Source organism: Anolis carolinensis, chromosome 5 (genome assembly GCF_035594765.1).
Source record: "Anolis carolinensis isolate JA03-04 chromosome 5, rAnoCar3.1.pri, whole genome shotgun sequence".
Classification (NCBI taxonomy): Eukaryota; Metazoa; Chordata; class Lepidosauria; order Squamata; family Dactyloidae; genus Anolis; species Anolis carolinensis.
The window spans coordinates 111,486,759-111,507,744 of NC_085845.1; the positions used below are offsets into that span (position 1 = coordinate 111,486,759).

Genomic DNA, 20,986 nt, shown 5'->3' on the forward strand with positions numbered 1-20,986 from the left:
TTTAGATGGTATCCTGAAAGGGCAAGATGGCGCCGGAGTAATCAGACGTGCCTAATTGAGCTCCGGTATCTTTGTTGTTTTTATGTTTTTAAAGTTTTAAAGTTTGCCTTATTTTATTAGTATTTTATTTTATCGCATCTCTCGCAACTAATCTTTGCCTCTGCAAATGGGGAATAAGAAAAACAAGAAGAAACGGACAAGGACAAGCCCAGAGACACTAAAACATCAAAAACCTTCTAAACAACTCAAGATAGATGATCTATTTGTGGAAACCGTGAGTACGCCAGAATTGAACTCATTATTTACCGATAACAGCTTCTTATCCTTGGATAAAGAAAACAGAAACTCCGGTAACAACTCCACAGCATATCAAGAAGGAGTGTCCTTGGATTTGTGTAGAGGAGATACGCCTGGAACAAGCTCACTAATTACTGAGTTAAAACAACCTGAGCTGTTGCAGCAGACGAACTCCACCAGTGCATTGATGCAGCAATGTTTACTGACTGTTAAAACAGTGACATTTATTTTTGATAAACTAAAGAATGTAGCAAATCAGATTGAGCAGCTCAGACTGTCTTTTGACTCTTTTGTCCAGAGGAATACGGCCCTAAGAGAAAGCACAGTTCAGGCTGATGGTATGGGGCCCAGAAGGGAGGCAACGGACGAAAAGCCTTGCACAAAGGCAACTAGGGGTTACTCACTTACTTCTACTAAGTGTAATAGGATCCTACAAGCAAACCAGATAATGCTGCGAATTGCTCATAACAACATAAATAAGGGCAGATGGAGGTCATTCAGAGCTATTAGAACATCGTTGGGTCAGTTACTACATATACATCCCCAAAGTGTTGACCTGCTTAAAGTTGAGTGGCTACCCCAAGTATCTGCAGATAAGAAAATCGTAATGACCTTTGAACAATCAACATTACCATCTATGCTGATGAAGATGAAGCTCTTCCTGCTTAAATTCCAAATAGCTCCCATGAGGGTTTTCCGTGACCTGGACATCAGCCCACTGATAACTCCCATGCATGGTGATGACATGCCTGTGGAAGTGGGCAGACCCAGCCTATTAGCCCCCAGGGAGACTTCTGGCAGGAATAGGCCACAGTCCAGTCCAGCCAAGGCTGACAGCAAACCAACACAGAATCAGTCTACGATCCTGAGCAGTGCAACCTGTGGTGATCAGCGAGACATTGACTTTGGATTGGATCATCTTGAGACTGTAGCGACCACCATAGGGGACATGGTTGAGCCATTGGTGGGCTTAATGTCCACTGATGAGTCCCCACAGGCTGAGATGGACTTAGAAGTGGGCCCTGTTAATGTTAATGACCTACTGGAGCTGAATGAGGAGGACGAGACCCCCACCTTGTCTCCAATACAGGTCTTGGTACCTAGGAGGGATGACAGCAGACCCCCTATCCATGATCTACCTCCCAGGGAAGGAATGAGTGTACCCTCAACATCAAGACAGAATAATACTACTGCTGAAGAAATACAACAACTACAACATCTGCGGCAAACCAGAAAGGAGAAAAGAGATCCCCACAACAACTGTGTTTTCAATGGGGATATTGGTGGCATCGTACCAGCCTCAGACATGAATTGACTGTCAGAATCTTCAATACTCATACAACCTGGCCAACCAGAACACTTAGAGACAGTAAGACCAATCCAGATTGTAACCTGGAATGTAGCTGGCTGGAAAGAGATTGTTGATTGTGAACTGGTGAGATTCTTATCTGATTTTGAGATAATAGCACTACAAGAGACTTGGCTGGTAGAAGGGGTTGACCCAATACAATTACCTGGATTTCAATGTTGGCACACACCTGCTCAGAAAAGAGGGAACAAAGGGCGTGCCTCAGGGGGCCTATGTATATGTATTAAGGAGGAATTACAGTGGCAAGGGGAGAGATTGTGCAAGGGGGATGATATCCACAATATATTGGCCATTAAGTTTAGTTATAAAGAAATGGAGCTTATATTGATAAATGTCTATATCCCACCACTCACATCCTCCTATTACAGTCCTGATGCCTGGGTACAGCTAGAGATAATAGTGGAAGAACTAACAGTAGCGTATACCCAAGCAATAATTATTTTACTTGGAGATTTTAATGCTAAATTAGGCCCATCTATACATGATCTAGCCCAATATGGTGGCCTTCCACATGATTTTATTAAAAATCACCCAAAATGGTACTCAAGAGACAAAAAGATCAATAGGTCTGGTATAAGTCTGGCATCACTGATCTTGAAGTGCAATTTACAAATCCTAGGAGGTAAGAACAATAACAATAATTATAATTATATATACCCCTATACATTTCATTCTAGCCATACAAGCAGTGCCTTAGATTTTATATGTGTCTCAACAGGCAAGGCCAATCTTTTTTCACAGATCAAAGTACTTTTGAGGGAAGAAAGTGACCATCAACCAGTGTGTGTGAAATTCTTGGGCCCCTCAGATTTAAGACCAAATAATAGGAATGATAACTGGATTATGGCCAACACTGAGGTGATACAAAACAAAAGACTTGCCTGGACCAAAGTAGACATGACAGCCATAGCCAATAGCCTCAAAACAGAGGATATTACAAACTGGAACTCAATAATTCAGTCACACTCAGCAGATTGGCAGACAGTCTCTAATGCATTTACAAATATCTGTGGCAGTCTAAAGGAACATCTTGTCACAAAATCCACTCCTAAAGGTCCTTACTTGAGCAGAGCGCCCTGGTTTGACAAAGAATGCCAACTTCAGAGAACAAAGCTGAGATTGGCAATGAGACGTGCTCAGGGACAACATCTTGTAAATCCTCAATTAGAAATGCTAACCCTGAGACGAGAATATAAGAAACTTATAAAAACAAAAAAGAAAAATCATACAGTCTCGATCTGGTCAGGGCTTGAGTGCTCAGCTAAGAGTCACAACTCAGCTATCTTTTGGCACACAGTAGCTGGAATTTTGAAGGAAAGGAAATTTACATTTGACATACCTATTCCTGCAGAGGACTGGGAAAATTACTACTCCCACCTGTTTGCCTCCACAGAACCTCCAGAGACACAGTCACGAGGTAAAGATCTATCAATAAAAGCCCTGCCCCTTTGGCCACCAGTAACAGAAGATGAGATCAGATGTATTATAAATAATTTGAAGACCAATAAAGCCCCAGGGGAAGATTATTTACCCGCTGTGCTATTTAAAACACATCTGGATTGGTGGGCCCCCCTGTTAGCAGGCTTATTTACACACATAAATAACATCTGCCAGATTCCAGTTGGATGGAAGATGGCTATAGTTGTCCCGGTTTACAAAAAAGGGAACAAAAAAGACCCTGGTTCCTACAGGCCAATTAGCCTAATTGATATTGTGGCCAAGATATATGCCAGATATCTCCTGAACAGAGCTGAATGCTGGGAAAAAGAAAAACATATCCTTGTTGAAGAACAGGCTGGCTTCAGGCAGAATAGATCAACTATTGACAATTGCTTTGTTTTAAATCATACAATTGCAAAATATGTCAGCAGAGGGAAACAACTGTATGCTGCTTTTATAGATCTTAGTGCAGCATTTGATACTGTAAATAGAGAGACGTTATGGAAAAAATTAACTGATCTCAATATGGAACCCAGACTGCTGGCACTAATCAAAGCACTTTACACAAACACCTTCCTGAAAGTGCGATTCGGGACGCAAGGAGCCATGACAAACAGTGTAGAAACATACAAAGGGGTCAGACAAGGATGTATATTAGCACCACTGTTATTTAGCTTATACGTAAATGATCTCCCCGAACAGCTGAAGGACCCAGAGGTACATATGCCTAAGTTGTGTAAAACACACTTTAACATCCTACTATATGCAGATGATATGATTTTATTATCATACTCGCAAGTCGGGCTACGTAGGCTGCTGAGAAGATTTAACACTTATTGTCATAACAACGCTCTAACTATTAATAAATCAAAGTCAAAAATAATGGTATTTGGCAAACGACATAACAGACATAGCTGGTTCCTGGATGGTGAATCAATAGAGCAAGTTTGCACTTTCACGTACCTGGGAATTGTTTTTTCTGAGACTGGCTCTTGGCTACCACATCATCAAAGAAGCTCAGTCAGGGCGAGAGTACGTGTAAACCAACTGCTTAAATTAACAACTCACAGCCAACCAGGATCTTTAGACCCACTTCTTAAAGTGTATAAAGCGAAGGTTACCCCCATGCTTTTATATGGAGCTGAAGTTTGGGGTCTAAACCAGGTACCATTATTAGAGCAATCACAATCACAGCACCTGCGAAGTTTTCTAGGAGTAGACAGGACGACTCCAGCTGCTGCAGTAAGAGCGGAACTGGGAGTATACACAGTTGATGGCTTATCTAAAATCAGGGCCTACAAGTACTGGATAAAATTGATTGCCATGGCAAATGATAGACTGCCAAAACTGTGCCTGTTAGAGCAGATAGAAAATCAACATCAGTCCTCTTGGCTAGTTCATCTGACAAAATACATTAGTAGTTGTGGACTTCCGATTCGGTATCCAAATCTCTTAGAAGAACTAGACCCAAAAATAGTGGCTCAACGAGTACTGGATATAGAAGGCCAAAAAGACATTGCTACCCTGAGTAAAGCTGGCTCATTGAAATGGTTAAGCCGTTTTAAACATACTTTCCAAACAGCCAGGTATCTAAAGACAGAAATGCCTAAACATCTCAGGAGGGTATTTACCAGAGCCCGTTTTGAGCAGCTGGATACGATGGTCAAACACGGAAGGTTTAATCATGTTCCATACAACGAACGATTTTGTATTTGCGGAGCATCAGAGGTGGAGGATATTGCACATGTTTTGTTCAGCTGTGAATTGTATAAGAAAGAGAGACACCAATGCCTCGGGCCATACATTATTCACAAAACACACTGGGACCCACATATTAAAATTTCATTTTTGTTGGCCGGCCAGAATCCTAAAATAACACACAAAACAGCCCTTTTCCTATTCAAAGCCACACAACTGAGAATTGCATATCTGGAATCAATTGGGGTAAACTGTGCAGGTGATGCAGATATTTGACCTGAACGGGGTCTTGTTAACAGCTTGTTTATTTTAACTTCTTTTTTTACCGCGGGTTGTATGTTGTATGTTGTATGTTGTATGTATGTCTATGTGTTAAATGTTTTGATACGGCCGATGGGCTAATCAATAAAACGTGATTTGTGTTGATTTGTGTTGGTATCCTGAATAGCCAATAACCCATGTTAGTAAGTATGTTCCACAAATAATGTTAGAGATGAACTATCAGAGACTTGAATGTTGAATGGTTGGGTCTATACTCAGTTTACTTTTCAGACACCAGTGCCTTGTGTTGTGAGGGGAGCAGCTCACCACATGATAATGGGATGAACTGCCCTCTTGAATGAAACTGGTGGTTTGTGGAAAAGGGCATCACACTTACACACATTATTAGCGATGAAAGAAAGCTACTAAGAAGTTGATGACACTTGTTTCAGAACTACTTGTACTGATGATAACATAAACATGGCAGGTGCAATACTCCCAAGGTTAGGCTGCATACTTATACTCACTTACTTTGCAGTTAGCTCCAACGCGCATATATTTTTAAATTCTAATTAGACACGTACAAATGCTTCTGTTGAACACTCTACATTCTATGAAGTTCAATGAAAAAGTTGAACATGTTCTCAACTCTCTAACACCAGATTCAATTGTACCTAAAACTGCTTATCATAATTGGCTTGTGTCCCATGTTACTCTATCCATTGATTTCACCTTTAAAAATAACAGCGATGCTCATTTTGATGGTGGAAGACAAAACTCCCCTTAAATTCAAACTTCAACCATTTTTGTATGTTTTTTAAATCACACTACATGTGAAAGAATAATTTCTTTAGGCCAAATGCTTATTAATTGAAGAACAGAAATTTCATAAGCTTTAGAAAAGATTTCACAGACCATAGAACAGGAATTAACAAGGGAATTTACACATTATTTCAACTAAATGGTTTCTATAACTCCTATATCAAAACTGTATTGGTGTACAACCAGATAAATCCAAACATATAAACAGGCATGCCTTATTACTATGTTTTCCCACTCAAACCATTGTTATTTTAAGACTATGAATGTTTTAATTCTAATACTTTTTATTATTTCACATTGAATTTAATGTTCTATTTGTTTTTGTAGGCTGCTCAGAAAATGTGTATTATGTAGCTGCTATATAAATACAAGAATTCAATAAGTACATTTTAAATGTTGACTCAATTATTGTTTTGGCAATATCCCATAGTCGAGAGCAAATGCAACCCATTTCTGTGTCAACAATATGTCTCTAAAGTTCTAAAGAGGGTGGAGAAATGTGAAAGATTCATAACAGTGAATACTGTTGGAAAGTTTCAAACATCAGCTACAAAGACTAGATATGATGAAAGTTGTGGCACAACAATATCTAGAGTACTGCATTATTCCCACCCTCACCATAAAATAAATCAAAGGAAAGATATCAAATAATACTTCAGAGTTACTATATTTCCCCAGTATTAAAAAAAATTCCATGGCCAAGATTTATTCGTATTACAGTTATTTCATTGCCTGTCAGGAAGAGCTTTTAAACTCTATCCTATCAAATGGAGACTCATCTGGGGTCTCTTGAACTTAAATTCACCTGTTTTATTTGGCTCAGTTTCCCAACAGCCTTGTTATTAGAAGCAAGAGGAAGTAGCAGCCTGATCAAACACTATCTCACAATGTTCACTCACTCCCTTTGTACTCCCACTGTGATCCTAAATCCTCCGTCAATAATAATGATACTAGCAAAGGTAATATTAACATTTATATAGTGTTGCTGAAGTGCTTCACATACATAATTTCAACAATCTATACTGGATAAACCACTATTATTTCAAATAGATGCATGGGCCAATGCAGTGGCTGACTTACGGCTAGTGACATCATAGAAGAAGCAAGGTGTAAATGAAGAACTTTCCAGTTCATGATCTTAATGCTAGCTGACTCTTAATTCCAGCCATTTATGCTGGAGACTCAACAAGCCTGATAGGTACTCCTATTTATGAAACAGATATTGACAAATTTATTAAGGTCCATCAGAGCTGGAGTGTATTTTGGAAACAGACAGGGATGAATACAAGGTAAATGAATACAAGATTGACATTGGGCTGAGTATGTGTTCAGTGATGTCTTGTTCAGAGTACTTCTTCCCAAGCATTGTGTATAGCCATGTATAAAGTCTATACATTTTAGTCCAAAAATCAACCCATGGGCGGATCAACTCATCCACAGTCGATGTAACTACCGTACGTTAACTTTGATCTATGAAAGAACTTTTGTCTTCTCTGAGTAGAGTTGTGAAAGATGAAAGCTTAGTCCTTCCTAGGAGAAGTTGAAAAAAAGCATTGACACATACTACTCACTCAAATGACAGTGATGGCAGTGATGGCCCGGTGACACTTGTCTTCAAAGGAGTGCCAAGAGAGTAGAGGCAGATGTTTCTTTTAGGTTCTCTTGGAATGGACTAAACTCTCGCCTTCTGCCACTCTACTCAAAGAAAGGAGTTGTTCCTTCTTTTTGAGAGCTAATACTATATGTATATCCCCCTGAAGCAACCCTAGTACTTTCCTTTCTCCATTGATTTATCCATGAGTCATATCAAAATCCCTAATTTTTGCTCCAGGTAGAAAATACCATGTAGACCTGTGTATAAGGTTACCTGGTAAGTTTCAGGCTTGTAAAAATGTAGTAGATATATCAAGCTTGATATTTGCTTACACTTGAAACAGAAAGATGATCAATTTGAGCAAACATGTATGTATATGTTAAAAGATGGATCTTTATATTCTTCAGTGTGATGTGGCTTCCACTTTTCTATGCTCCTCCAAAATGTCAAAATCATATGGACTAGCTGAATCACATTGTAAGCATTTCCAGTTTGGCCCTCATGTATTTTAAACCCCATGGATTTAAAAGCAAGAGATTGAATAAATCTAATGCAGCTTGATGTCAAAAAAGAGGATATATACTATATATATTCCATTTCTCTTTTATATCATAGTAATGATGGGAATGTTATGGGCAAGTGATTACACTACTCCAGTAATGTCTAAATTTGGTCTAAATGTAGACTATTCTATCAATACTCTTTCAATAACTATCTGACTTTAACATGTTTTTCACCTTCAGGACAGGGCTTCAAAAAGCAAATGTATATCTATTCATAATGTAAAATCAAATGGCATTTCTTCAGCTTTTGATTTTTTCCAACTACCTTAGTTATTAAAATCCACCCAGTAGTTCCCACTGTTCCACTATATAAACAGAAGTTCTGCTCCTGAATCCTTAATCATTTCAAAGTATTGCATGTCCTCAGGATAACCAAGGTCATACTGCAGTAGTACAGATTACAGTTATGGTTCTTTTTCCCCAATATGAAGTGAGGAAAATTCTAGTGAATTTAGAATATTTTTAATTGTCATAGGGAAGAAAGTATTTGTTGGTGCATGGTAATCTTTTTTTAGCTCGCACTTTTGAGCAGTTTCACATGACAGAAACAGATCACATTAGTACTTTATCAAAATGTGTTAACAACGGCATCCCCAAATACACAGATTGTGAGGAGTGTCAAGAGAAGGAAGAAACTGCCGTTGTGACATATCTCTTCAATATTGTTGATTGTCTAATTAAAATGCAGCAGAGCAGAAAAAAAGTGCAGAGATGCTGTGTAGGAGGGAATGTAAAGAGCAATCAAAGCCACTCAGTGGTGCTTAGCAGAGGATTTCATTTATCGGTTTATGAAATGGTAATATCTAATTCTGCAAATTCGAAACAGGTATTGCAGAGTGTAAACACTATTGCCATGCAATGCTCACCTTAATGAAAACTGCCTTTGCCTTCAGGAGGACATGCATGCATGCATACCCACTATTAGCTCTGCATAATAAAGCAGGCGTGGATATCAGGCATTACAAGAAAGGGGTCAAAATCATTAAATGAAGTTTAAGCAAAGCAAAACAGAAAAATCCTTGTTACAAATTACTGTGACATGGTGGAAACAGTAGGCTGGCAGGTGTTGCATTTTGTTTTTTTCTAATGAAATAAACTTACATTTGATGTGAGAGAGGGAGAGAAAGAGACAGACAGAGAGAGAGACCCACGCATTTCCTTTAATAGTGCAGTGCACACCTGCAGCTTGTTAATGTAAGTACCATTATTAAGGGAAGCATAAATTTAGAAATGTCTACGGATTTACGAAGCCCTGCTTCTCTTTTTTTCCTCCTGTAATTTGAACTAAAAAGATTTGGAATCGCCTAACCATTCTTTCCAAGACAATGAAAGCATAATGATCACTGATTCCCTGCGAATCTGCTTTCATAAACTGCTGAGCTGCAAATCAACTTAACGTTTTTCATTTCTACTTTAGCCTACAAAGTTTAGAGATTACTGCCACTTAAGACATAATAAGGCACTTTCAAGCATTCACAGACACCTTTATATCACTGACCTGCCAGCTAGGTTCCCGCCGCAGCCCTTTTATCCAGTCTTCCTCCAAGTCCTTATTCTCCCTCGTGCGTGTTTCATCCATAGCAGATGTGGCTTGCACAATCTCGATTGGCCACTGGCTGTTAGACTCTCTTTGTAAGCCTTTTAACCACCGCAGCAGCAAGTGCAGTTCAGAGACAGACTGTCATGAAGAAAATGTCATGCCACAAGATGGGGGGATTGATAGGAAGAACCCGCTTTGTGGGGGAGAATCAAATTACTTTTTGAAAAAGTACTGATGTATTCTAAGATGTGCAGAGAGGTCTAGGAAAGTGCAAAGCATTAGGCTCCACAATAGCTTAGGCAGGAGAAAAAGCACTGGGGCAAATAAAAGAGCTCTAATTAAATACAAAAAAGGGGGCATGGGGGGATAGAATGTGATGTTTAACAAAATATTTTCAAGACATTTCCACTGCCCCATGTTCTTAGTAAATGGTACTATAAAAACACAACTTTAAAAAAATCCAGAAAGAAAAATTATTTTGAGGAAAATCAAGATACTATCAGTAATGACAGGATTTTTTGTGTGTGTCGAGAGCGACTTGAGAAACAGCAAGTTGCTTCTGGTGTGAGAGAATTGGCCATCTGCAAGGGCGTTGCCCAGGGGATGCCCAGATGTTTTAACATCCTTGTGGGATGCTTCTCTCATGTCCCCGCATAGGGAGCTGGAGCTGACAGAAGGAGCTCATCCATGCTCTCGACAGATTTGAACAAACAACCTTCAGGACATCAACCCAAACTTCTAGTCAGCAGTCCTGCCACAAGAGTTTAATCCATTGCACCACAGGACAGGCATATAGGAATCTTATGTTCATACGTGGTTCTTAAAGCAAACATTTAACATGTTGTCCAGTATTTGGGAGTGATTCTTAGTGACTGGAGTCATCAGCTGCTGGGAACAGCCGCCCTGAGTTCCCTTGGGGAGATAGGGTGGGTTACAAATAAAGATGATGATGATGATGATGATGATGATGATGATTATTATCTTTCATCTTTCCTATTATCCTCATCAAATCTTCATTTTCCTCAAAGATGTGAATGAGTGCCATTCATATCTATGGGGAGGGCAGGGAGGAATTAATCACTACACTTGTAAACACTCCCCTTTTGCCCTTACACTACACTACAGTTGTGCAAAAACAAAAAAGGCATACTTTTCCACTGAAGAACCTAAAATTCAGGAGGTGTGAGTGCACAGGTGTCTTAACCATGGTTTCTAAGAAGAAGTTTAAATTTTAAAATTGGATGTTTCATTGTTTAAAATTCTGCATTAATAAATGTCTCTGGCCTATCATATAATCTGGTATTGCAGAGTCTCAGTATTTACTGGGGTTTCGTTCCATCACCCCCACAGAGAAAAAATGAATAGATGATCAAGACACATTAAAAAACAATGGCATAGTAAAATGGTATCTCTTATATGAAATAATGAAAAACTTAAATGAGTGAAAAGAACTTGTGGATCTGTAAAATGGCGGGAGGTTATATCAGGGTACACCTAGACATCAATGTAGTGTTCAGCATGTGGCAAAATGAAGGGTTACTTTTTGGAGGTTTTTTATTATTATTTTATAGTTGTGGTTGGTTGAATCTGTGGATTCAGAACAAAGATACAGGACTTCATCACAAAAGACCATGGATTTACCACGCATTGTGGTGAATCCATGGGGTCCCAGTGGGGGCCGTGGAGAACCCATCACTCCACACCCTGCATTATCCCAACCCACATCCCACAGGGGAAACCATCACTGCCCAGCTTCTCCCCATTGTCCTGAAGGCAACACATGAAGCCTCCCATGTTGCCATAGCAGTGGCATATAGTACTTGCTCTTCCCTTTCCTGATGGAGCCTGGCCAGAAGTACATGTGTGTCATGTCATGGGTACCATCCTGAAAGAGGACAGCAAGCAGCATATGACATGGCAAAGCAGTCCATCTGGTGAGGTAGTACAGTGCAAACTGTACAGTGTATAATCTTGCTTAAGACTGAATCCCCAAAACATTGCCAAATACAAAAAATGTGATTATATATCCCCCTAATTTCAATAGTGGCCATAATGTACATGCTTACTAAAGGAATTGTTGTAGCCTGGCAAGTGTCAGAGGATTTTTCTGAATGTTCAGAGGATGAGGGGGGTGATGGGTTCCAACATGAGGCATTTGTGAGTGTTCAGGGGGAATTGCAGGCAGATCAGGCTGACCAGACTGATGTTTGGAATTCTTTAGATCATTCCCAGGCAACAGGGGAAAATTAAAATGCCAGTTCCCTTGAGAAAAGGCCTTGGGAAGACAAGGAAGTTTCAAGGGAGTGTAGATTAGACGTGAAAAGCAGGTAAACTAGATATTCCCAGTGGATTCGAGATAAAATATTGAAGTCCAGATGCATTAGGCATGATGTCATGGGAACCTGGACAGGCTTAAATTAAGTGGTTTGGCTTCAGGCTTTTCAGAGGAGATGTTGCTAATGGGGATTGGTCTCCTCTTCATGTTTCCAAGTTCATGGTACCTATATTGTCAAGATTCCTGTTTCATGTTCCTGTTTATGCCTATGTACCTTTGGATAATTTATCTTGGAAAGCTTCCTGTTCATGGAAATACCTTGGATTAATTCTGTGTTTTTTTGGATTCCTTAGTTTTGTTGTTTACCCTGGCATTTTTGGATTACTGCTACTAAACTCTGGCTTCTTTTGTGTATTGCATTTGATATTCTGACTATCTCTTTTGGATTTGTCCTTTTCCCTTTTTTATATACTTTCTTCAATAAACATTTTAGCAAAAGAGCTGAAGTGGTTGATGATAAACTCCATTCTTTCCATAATGGTTCCCTTGCTTTTGGAAAAGTCTACAAACTTTATCTTCCAATAAATGACCTTGCTTAGTTTTTTTTTGTTTTTGTTTTTTGTTTTGTTTTTGCAATGTATACAGTAGGGATGGAAAGAATATTAAAAATATTTTCAAAGTGGTCAAAATGTGTTTGTCATGTATTAGGAAAATCTTCACAGCTCTGGACATTTTTTGCAAAGAAAACATAATTTTCTGCACAGGGAATGTTTGTTTCGGTGCAAAAAGTACCAGGTGCGAAATTTGCACAGAAGACGTCTCAAACTTCTAATAGTCTTTGAAACCTGTGCATTTTTCAAAACTTTCTTGCAACAAGAAGAAAACTGCTAAACCTACTTATTGCTTCCTTTGAGAATTGAATTATCAAAGATTTAAATCCCTAATATAAAACAAATAAGAATTCTTTGTAGATTAATCTAGCGTCTGTAGCTCAAAAAGGTATATCAGCTACATGGCCAGATGTTTTTGATTGTATTCTGAGTAGTAGATTTTACTTCCAAACCAGTAAGTTTCACTGTGGTAGCAGCCCCTTAGTATGCATTCTTATTAGGGTAATATATTAATTAGAAAGTTGACAACTCAATTTGAAAGCAATTTAAATTCAACTTTCCCCCCTAGTGGTTGTATCAATGATTTAAACTGATTGGTTTTTCAAATTCAGTTCTTCTCATCACAAACCATACATACTGTGTGCTGCAGGGGCAACTAGTATATCGCCTGCCACATGGATGGCAAATTCATCCCTGATTGTATCCTCACTCCTGTCAGGCCTCATCTATGCCAACCATTTAATGCAGCTTCAAGCTAATGTCAAAATATGGTAGCTAGGCAATGTACACAATGAAAATGCACTGCAGCATAGTTTATAGATTTTAAAATGATACAAGCAAAGTCAGGGGAAAGTTCAAAAGAAATAATAATAATGCATTTATTACTTGCCGCTCCTTGCAGCTCGAGGTGGGGTACAACATGGAAGCCCTTAATGTGCATCGGAATGCTCCAATATAAACCATATCCAGAGTGAAATGCAAATCCCTTTGCAGACACCTGAAGTGCTCCACTGGTACACACATTCCAGGAGGAAGGGAATAAAAAAATACTCACATTTGTTGTGGCTGTCAAGCCACAGATCCTGGAGATCCTGGAACTGGTTCGAGGCCAGCCTCAGTGGTTTGTGTAATCGCCATCCAGGCCTCAGATCAGTTCCAGGATTTCCTATGTAATCATCCACACAATGAAACTACTTTTTTTCAATACCAGTTTGAAACATGAGTAATAATCACGAAGGTTCTCCTTCTGATCATGAAGTGATACTGTCCAGCAATGGCAGAGCCCTGGTTCAACTGGAATGATGTGTTGGGGCACATTTACTTGGACCAACACTACTGAGTTCCTATAATCATTTTATGTGGAACTGCCTTTGAAGGGTTTTTGTAAATATCAACTGGTCCAAAGAACTACACCCATATGTAGAGTGCATTATAGTAATTTAGATTGCTTGCTAGGGAACCATCCAAATAACCAGGAACAATTGAAAGTCCTGATTGTGACTTGTAAAGTCATACACAGCTCAGATCCAGGCTATTTGAAAGACTGTATTGTCACTTATAGATCTTTAAGATCTGCTGGGGGTTCTTTCTCTGCCCTAGTCAAAAATACATCTGGTGTGAACATGGGAGAGGATCTTCTCAGTGTCTTCTCCGAAGTTATGAAACTGTCTTCCCAAAGAAGTTAAACTGCCACCCTCCTTACTTTTTTTTTTTTGCAGAGAAGCAAGTATTTTTTCTGGAATGTTGTGTGGTTTCCAGGCTGTATTGCCATGTTCTAGCAGCATTTTCTCCTGATGTTTTAGCTGCATCTGTGGCTAGCATCTTCAAAGTATCTGATAGTGGTAAATATTTATAGAAAATATTTTTCTATTCTGACAGGCATTTGACAAGTGATTATGTAAGAACCATATTATACAATGAATTGTATAATTGCTAATTGTTTTGCTATTTAATCATTCAATGTATTTTTAATTTCTTTGATTGTTTTATCTGGTTTTAATTTTTGAATCTTGTGGATTTTTAACCATGTCTTTTTAATTGTAAGCTGGTTTGATTTTTTTTTTGTCCCCCAAAACATTCTAGGGGCCATGGTGAGAATTTTCATCATGGGGGTCAGTAGCCCACTTAAGTCTAGAAGAGTCCTCTTTTCAAAACAGGAAATAATAATAATAATTATTATTATTATTATTATTATTATTATTATTATTATTATTATTATTATTTATTTGTAGACTGCCCTATCTCCCTGAAGGGACTCAGTGAACAATTAGTTACTTCCTGATCACTTCCTGTTTTAAGATAATGTTATCTCCTAAGTCTAAAATGGCCCGCGAGGGGGACAGCTTGAAACATGACAAAAAATGTCACCATCACTGCCTAGAGGAAATGATGATCTTAGGAGATAACAAAAAGTTTGGTTTCTCAATGGGGGAAGAGGAACAAGGTGGTGTGTGGCTCTCCGATATTCCCTTGTGTGATAATGTAGCCTACTAACCTCTGAGAGTTTCTGTAAACACTGTCTAAAGTTCCTATAATGGGGGAAAGGCAAGATAAAGATAAAGTACATAATAAGGGATTAAAGTAAAATGTGTCGGTAAACATGTGGGATGTACCACATGATTATGCATAGAAAGGGTGACATTCCAGATATGAGTAGTAAAGAAACATTCAAAGCATGGTTCAGAGATTTGGTTTTGATGGGCCTGGGAAATATTAAATTAGAAAAAAAATCAACCAAAGTTCCTTTAGGATCATATATATTGTGGTAACTCATGTCTTCAAAGAACTATAGCAAAAAGATTCATCTATATACCTGCCCTAACTGGGGGATTTATGAAAATATTCATTTCAAAGTTATAACAATTACTCAGTGTGCTAAATGACTGAATTAATAAAGAGGTATGGGCATTCTGAAAAAAGTTCTCCAGTCTCTGTAAAGATTTGCCTCAAAACCTGAGTAGACTCTTAGCACACATCTCTATGTATCTTCAGAGACATGTTTTCTCTTCCTACTTCACTATATCCACTGGGAGGCACACACCCTTTGCACTGCAAATATGTGTCATGCAAACAGTGAATTATCCTTAAGCAGAAGTGAATCTTCTGTGGACAGTTATTGTAGACAGCTGTACAGTGCTTAAAGCTGCTCTTCACCTCCCATGCTCCAGACTTAAGATGATTTCATTTTTAGGAAGCTAACTTGATTGCTCTTATTGTACTTTTTATGAGCTGTCAAATCAGCTTCAACTTATGGCAATCCCTATAAATGAGAGACTTCAAAGAAACCTTGTTATTGACAAGTTCTACAAACTCAAGTCTGTGGTTTCTTTGATTGAGTCTATCTACCAGTAATATGGTTTTCCCCTTTCCAACTGCCTTTGACTTTATTGAGCATCATCACATTTTCCAATGAGACAAGTCATCTTGTGAGATGTCCAGAAATACAATAATCTATTTGTGTATAAAAAGCTCAAAACATTGTGATGGTACTGAAACTGCTCTACAAAGCAGGCCTCATGCTTACAAATAGTCTCCCAATCTCAAACAGTTACTTGCCTATAGGGGACACACAACATGGATGCAGAGACAGGTAGAAAACCTTGCCTCAAATTTAGATGTCAACTTATCTCATAGATCTACTTGGGAAATGTCATCACAGGGCCTAATTATATCACCCACAGTATTAAAAATACTGCCACTTATTCATTCCTTAATGTGATACAAGCAATCCTCTATCACCAATGCCTTTCGGAACATTGGGCAAACTGGCCATTCTCTGTGCCAGAGGATAAATGGTCAAAAATAAGGCATTTGGCATTAGAATATAGAAAAACCAGTTGCAGAACACTACTATCTTTCTGGGCATTCCATTTTTTTGGATTCCTTAGTTTACAGCCTATTAGGATCATATTGGGGATTATGACCTGTTAGGATCAACCATATTGGGTAGCAAAGTTTCAGGAGTGTTCCTTTAGTTTATTGGATAATGGAATATCACTGGGCGTGTAAATATCTTGTTTCTATTCAATGCTCTCAGCAGACAAAGATTCAAGTAAACTTCTTTAAAATAACATGTTTGTTTTACTCGCAACTTCATGTATTTAAATATACAGGCACAAAGGAAGAATACATTAAGGATAAACAAGACGGCTTCATGAAGAAAGACTCAGAATGGGACAAAATTCTAGAGTCTGAAAACAAATTAATTACAAAGATATATAAGAAACTCTTGGAGTGGAATACTGAGGAAGAACAAATTAAGGGAAGCATGGTGCAATGGTTCAAAGACATAGGAAGGCCTATAAGATATGAGGAATGGGAATCAATCTGGAAGAAAAATATAAAACACACATATGCAACCGACTTAAAAGAAAATCAATACAAAATGATTTACAGATGGTACATCACTCCAAAAAAATAAGCCATTACAACAAAAATATTCAAATAAAATGTTGGAAGTGCCAGGTGAATGAGGGCAGTTTCTACCACATGTGGTGGTCCTGTCCCGAAACAAAGAGGTACTGGAAAAAAATCCATGAAGAATGTGTAAAAATAATGGGAAAGAAACTACATATGAGACCAGAACTATACCTATTGGGTCTTAAAATTTTGAAATTGAACACAAATGAGGAAAAAAATTCTAAACTATCTGGTTATAGGAGCCAGGATTGCCTTCGCCAAACTATGGAGAACAAACCAGATCCCTTCAATCAATCAATGGCTATTAAAAGTATGGGAAATAAAGACCATGGACAGACTAACCTTCCTGATGAAGAAACACCATGGACAACCAATAAAAGAAACCGACTGGTCAATATTTGAAGAATACATAAGGAAAAGACGGACATACCTCGAAGAAATTCCATAATAACAAACAGAAATATACAAATCTAGCAACACAACATGTCGCTTCAGGAGGCAAACGGACCCCCCTCCCAAATGGACAGTTACCCATGGAATAGCTGACACCACAAGGGGTCTACTCTCTGACATCCAAAGACTCAACCGACTCTCCCGAACCTCTCTCTAGCCCCCTCCCCCTACCCCCCTCCTAAAACCCACCCACTCTGCTTTTGTTTCTCCTCCTTTTCCCTTTTTCCTCCCCCCTCTTCTATAACCTCTCTCCCAGCCCCACCCCCTCCTTCCTACCCCCTACTTCCCTCTCCCATTTTTGAACCCCACTATTTTAAACCTGTATGCAAAAATACTTAATAAAATTATTTTTAAAAAAAATAAATATACAGGCACATTTCTTGTCAGGTTAAGATTTTAAAATGTTCCAGTTTGTATCTTTAACTTATAGTCTTTAACAATCTCTTTAAAACTATATTGCTCTGTATAGCTCTCTTTTAAAACAGTCTACTTCCAAAGAACTCAAGCCTCAACTGACTTTTAACTTCTAACACTGGCTTCTATACTCAAACAGACTCAAGCCTCAACTGATTTCTAATTTCAGACACTAGCTTCTGTACTCCAACAGACTGAAGCCTCAACTGTCATCCTTTTAAACTGCATTCTAAACAGTTACTGAAACAGTTACATGGTCTGCAGCCCCTCCTACTGCCTCAAATACATAGAGCTAAGAAAACTGAAAACCAAAGAAGACATATACTTCAGGAAATAAACAACACAGTATATAAACAGACAAAACATTGGATAGAGGAGGCTTGAGAAAATTGCTATCTCCAACATTTCTAACTTCAGAACAGCTGTCCTTAAACATACAAAAAACTACAAAGAAAGATTGGAAAAAGAAAGAGCAGACTAGGAATGTATCTACAAACTCTAGTTCATCAATAGTGAGTTTAAAAGAGACAACAGTTTCCTGCTAGGATACACTAAGAAACACCCCAGCCTCATGAGGGCCCTCTTGACCAATTTATCACATCACCTTTCTGGGGCTCCCAGTCAGCATCAAATTATATTCCAATAACTGCCTTTACCAGTCATACAATTATCTGCTCATCTGGCCTTTAGGCAACATCTTCCCTTCTGTCTTTGTCCCTCAATGATCATTGTTAATCTTCATCACCATGCCCTCAGGTTTTGCATTTCTATGGCTGGCTTATTCATACATAGTCTGCCTATAAAGGTCTGCTCCTAGTAATTTCAATCCATGCATATAAGAAAGCCTGTTTGTGCTGCCAACTTCATTCTCCCAGTTAGTCTCTAGATGCTACAAGACCTCTTTGCATGCTCTATACATATAGTAGGGATTATTTATTTATTTTAAAATCTATACTCTCAGTTCCTCAGGAGCATTGCTTCTGAGCAATACCACATACGTCACAACCAGGCACAACTTTAAATAAATAAAGAGATTGCTAAAATAGCAGATTGTGTGGTCTAAAACAAAATTTCTCCAGAGAACACTGTTTGACTTTAGATCTCATGTTGCATAATAAGAGGAAGAATGAACATGATAGTCTGAAACACATATGGGGCATTTATTTTTAGATCAGGCGAGCAAGTGGTAAACCAATATGAACACAGGAAGAATCCATACTTTCCCTTCTTGACACAAAGAGACATATAAAACAAGCAACAGCTATAATGCAGGAAAGTCACTGGTTGCAATACTTATTTTCCAGGTATATTACCTTGGCAGCAATATTTTAAAAAGTGGCATGCCTTCTGTATTCCATATTCCTCATTGTTAAATAACCTTATTACAAGATAAGCTATAATACAGAAAAAGAAAAATAAAACAAAATGAGTAAAATATCAATGTGGAAATGTTAATCAATCCAATGACAAAAGAACATTCTGGACACAGTTGACACCAAATTGTGTATGCATGTGTTTGTTTACATATTAAAAGCCCTTTCACTGACATTAATGCTTGACAAGTGTTTATTCAATGAAATTCCAACAAATGTTAAAGATAAGCCAGAGTTGTATCTACAAAGTGGGTTCACCTTGCAACTGCTGAAAAGAGTCTATATGATGTATCACAGCAGAATCTCTGAAGTGGTCCTGGTGCTTTTGTGGTGTGGACAGCTGGATTGGGCGAAATTTGGCTTAAACCACTGTCTACATGTCCAACAGACCCACTGCCTTACTGCTGGCTAGAAACATCTCCTCTGCATAGTCCTGCTGGCAACATTGCTTCTATTGGTCACATGGCTGTGTGTCCTGTTGTTAACTTATCAGAAGCGATTTCGCAAACAAGGCTCAATGCACTCTCAATCCAGCTGGATCACCAAATGGACTCCAATGGATGATTATGTGTTGAGTTCAGAGTAGCTTCAGTGCAGATGCATCCTAAATATGCTACCTTAGGTTCACAGCCCTGGGCTCTGAGTGAATCATGAAAATGTTAGATCTCCTTTAAATGTTATTTTTCCACATGAAAGCTGCAAAATGGAAGAAGGGACAAATAAACTAGATCTACCAGAGATGTCACACAATCACCTCTGTCTTAACTTTCACTTTTGTGCATTTGGAAATGGTTGAACAGGAGTCAAGTGTGCTTATGAAAATTCAGCAACATGACTGGAAGCCTGCATGAGCAGGGCTCTCATTTATCCGACATGGAGAAGTATCCATGAGTACAGGCAATATACCAGGGGTCCCCAAACTAAGGCCCGGGGGCCGGATGCGGCCCTCCGAGGTCATTTACCTGGCCCCCGCCCTCGGTTTTATAATATAATATATTGTATATACATATAATATTGATAATAATATTATAATGTAATACAACACTAATAGTATCACCATATAATAATATTAATTATATATTCTACATTACATATAAAATTACTAATAATATTACAGTATAGTGGTATCGTTCAATATAGTAATATATAATGCTAATATTGTGCTATGCTAATAATATAATATATTGTATGTACATATAATTTGTAAGCCACTCTGAGTCCCCTTTGGAGTGAGAAGGGTGTGATACAAATGTAGTAAATTAATGCAGTAAATAAATAAATAAATAAATAAATAATACATTTTAGACTTAGGCTCGCCCAAAGTCTGAAATGACTTGAAGGCACACAACAACAACAACAACGACAACAACAATCCTAATTAACTTGACTACCTCATTGGCCAGAAGCAGGAGCACACTTCCCATTGAAATCCTGATAAATGTATGTTGGTTAAAATTGTTTTTATTTTTAAATATTGCATTGTTCTTTCATTGTTCTTGTTGTTGTTGTTTTTGCACTACAAATAAGACATGTGCAGTGTGCATCAGAATTTGTATTTTTTTTTTCAAATGATAATCCGGCCCCTCAACAGTCTGAAGGACTGTTATCTGGCCCTCAGCTTAAAAAGTTTGAGGACCCCTGCAATATACCATTGCATGAGGCCAGCCTAAAATATTTTTGTGCCTGAAACAAAGGACAAGAAGGCACCCCATGCATACCAAAGAAAGTCCCATGGCATTTACGGGTCCGTGTCCTTCAGTATGCCTACTTCATTTTGTTTCATGATAGGGCTGCCCATGCTATTCAGACATTTATATAACAGAACAGGGAGTCAAGCGACTTGGCAGAATAGATTGA

The 20,986-nt window shown here is 38.4% G+C and overlaps 1 protein-coding gene across 2 annotated transcripts in view; it reads right to left on the minus strand.

The window, feature by feature from the left end:
- Positions 1 to 20,986, minus strand: part of ppargc1a (PPARG coactivator 1 alpha) — a 752,174-nt gene that overhangs the window by 341,699 nt on the left and 389,489 nt on the right. Inside the window, exon 1 of one of the 2 annotated variants that reach the window (XM_008111282.3) lies at positions 9,543 to 10,502. The exons of the other annotated variant lie outside the window; for it this stretch is intronic. Within the exon in view, the coding sequence (XP_008109489.2) occupies positions 9,543 to 9,623 (81 nt within the window). The 5' untranslated portion in view covers positions 9,624 to 10,502. Of the gene's footprint in view, positions 1 to 9,542; positions 10,503 to 20,986 lie in introns of those variants that run through there. 2 annotated transcript variants of the gene reach the window in all.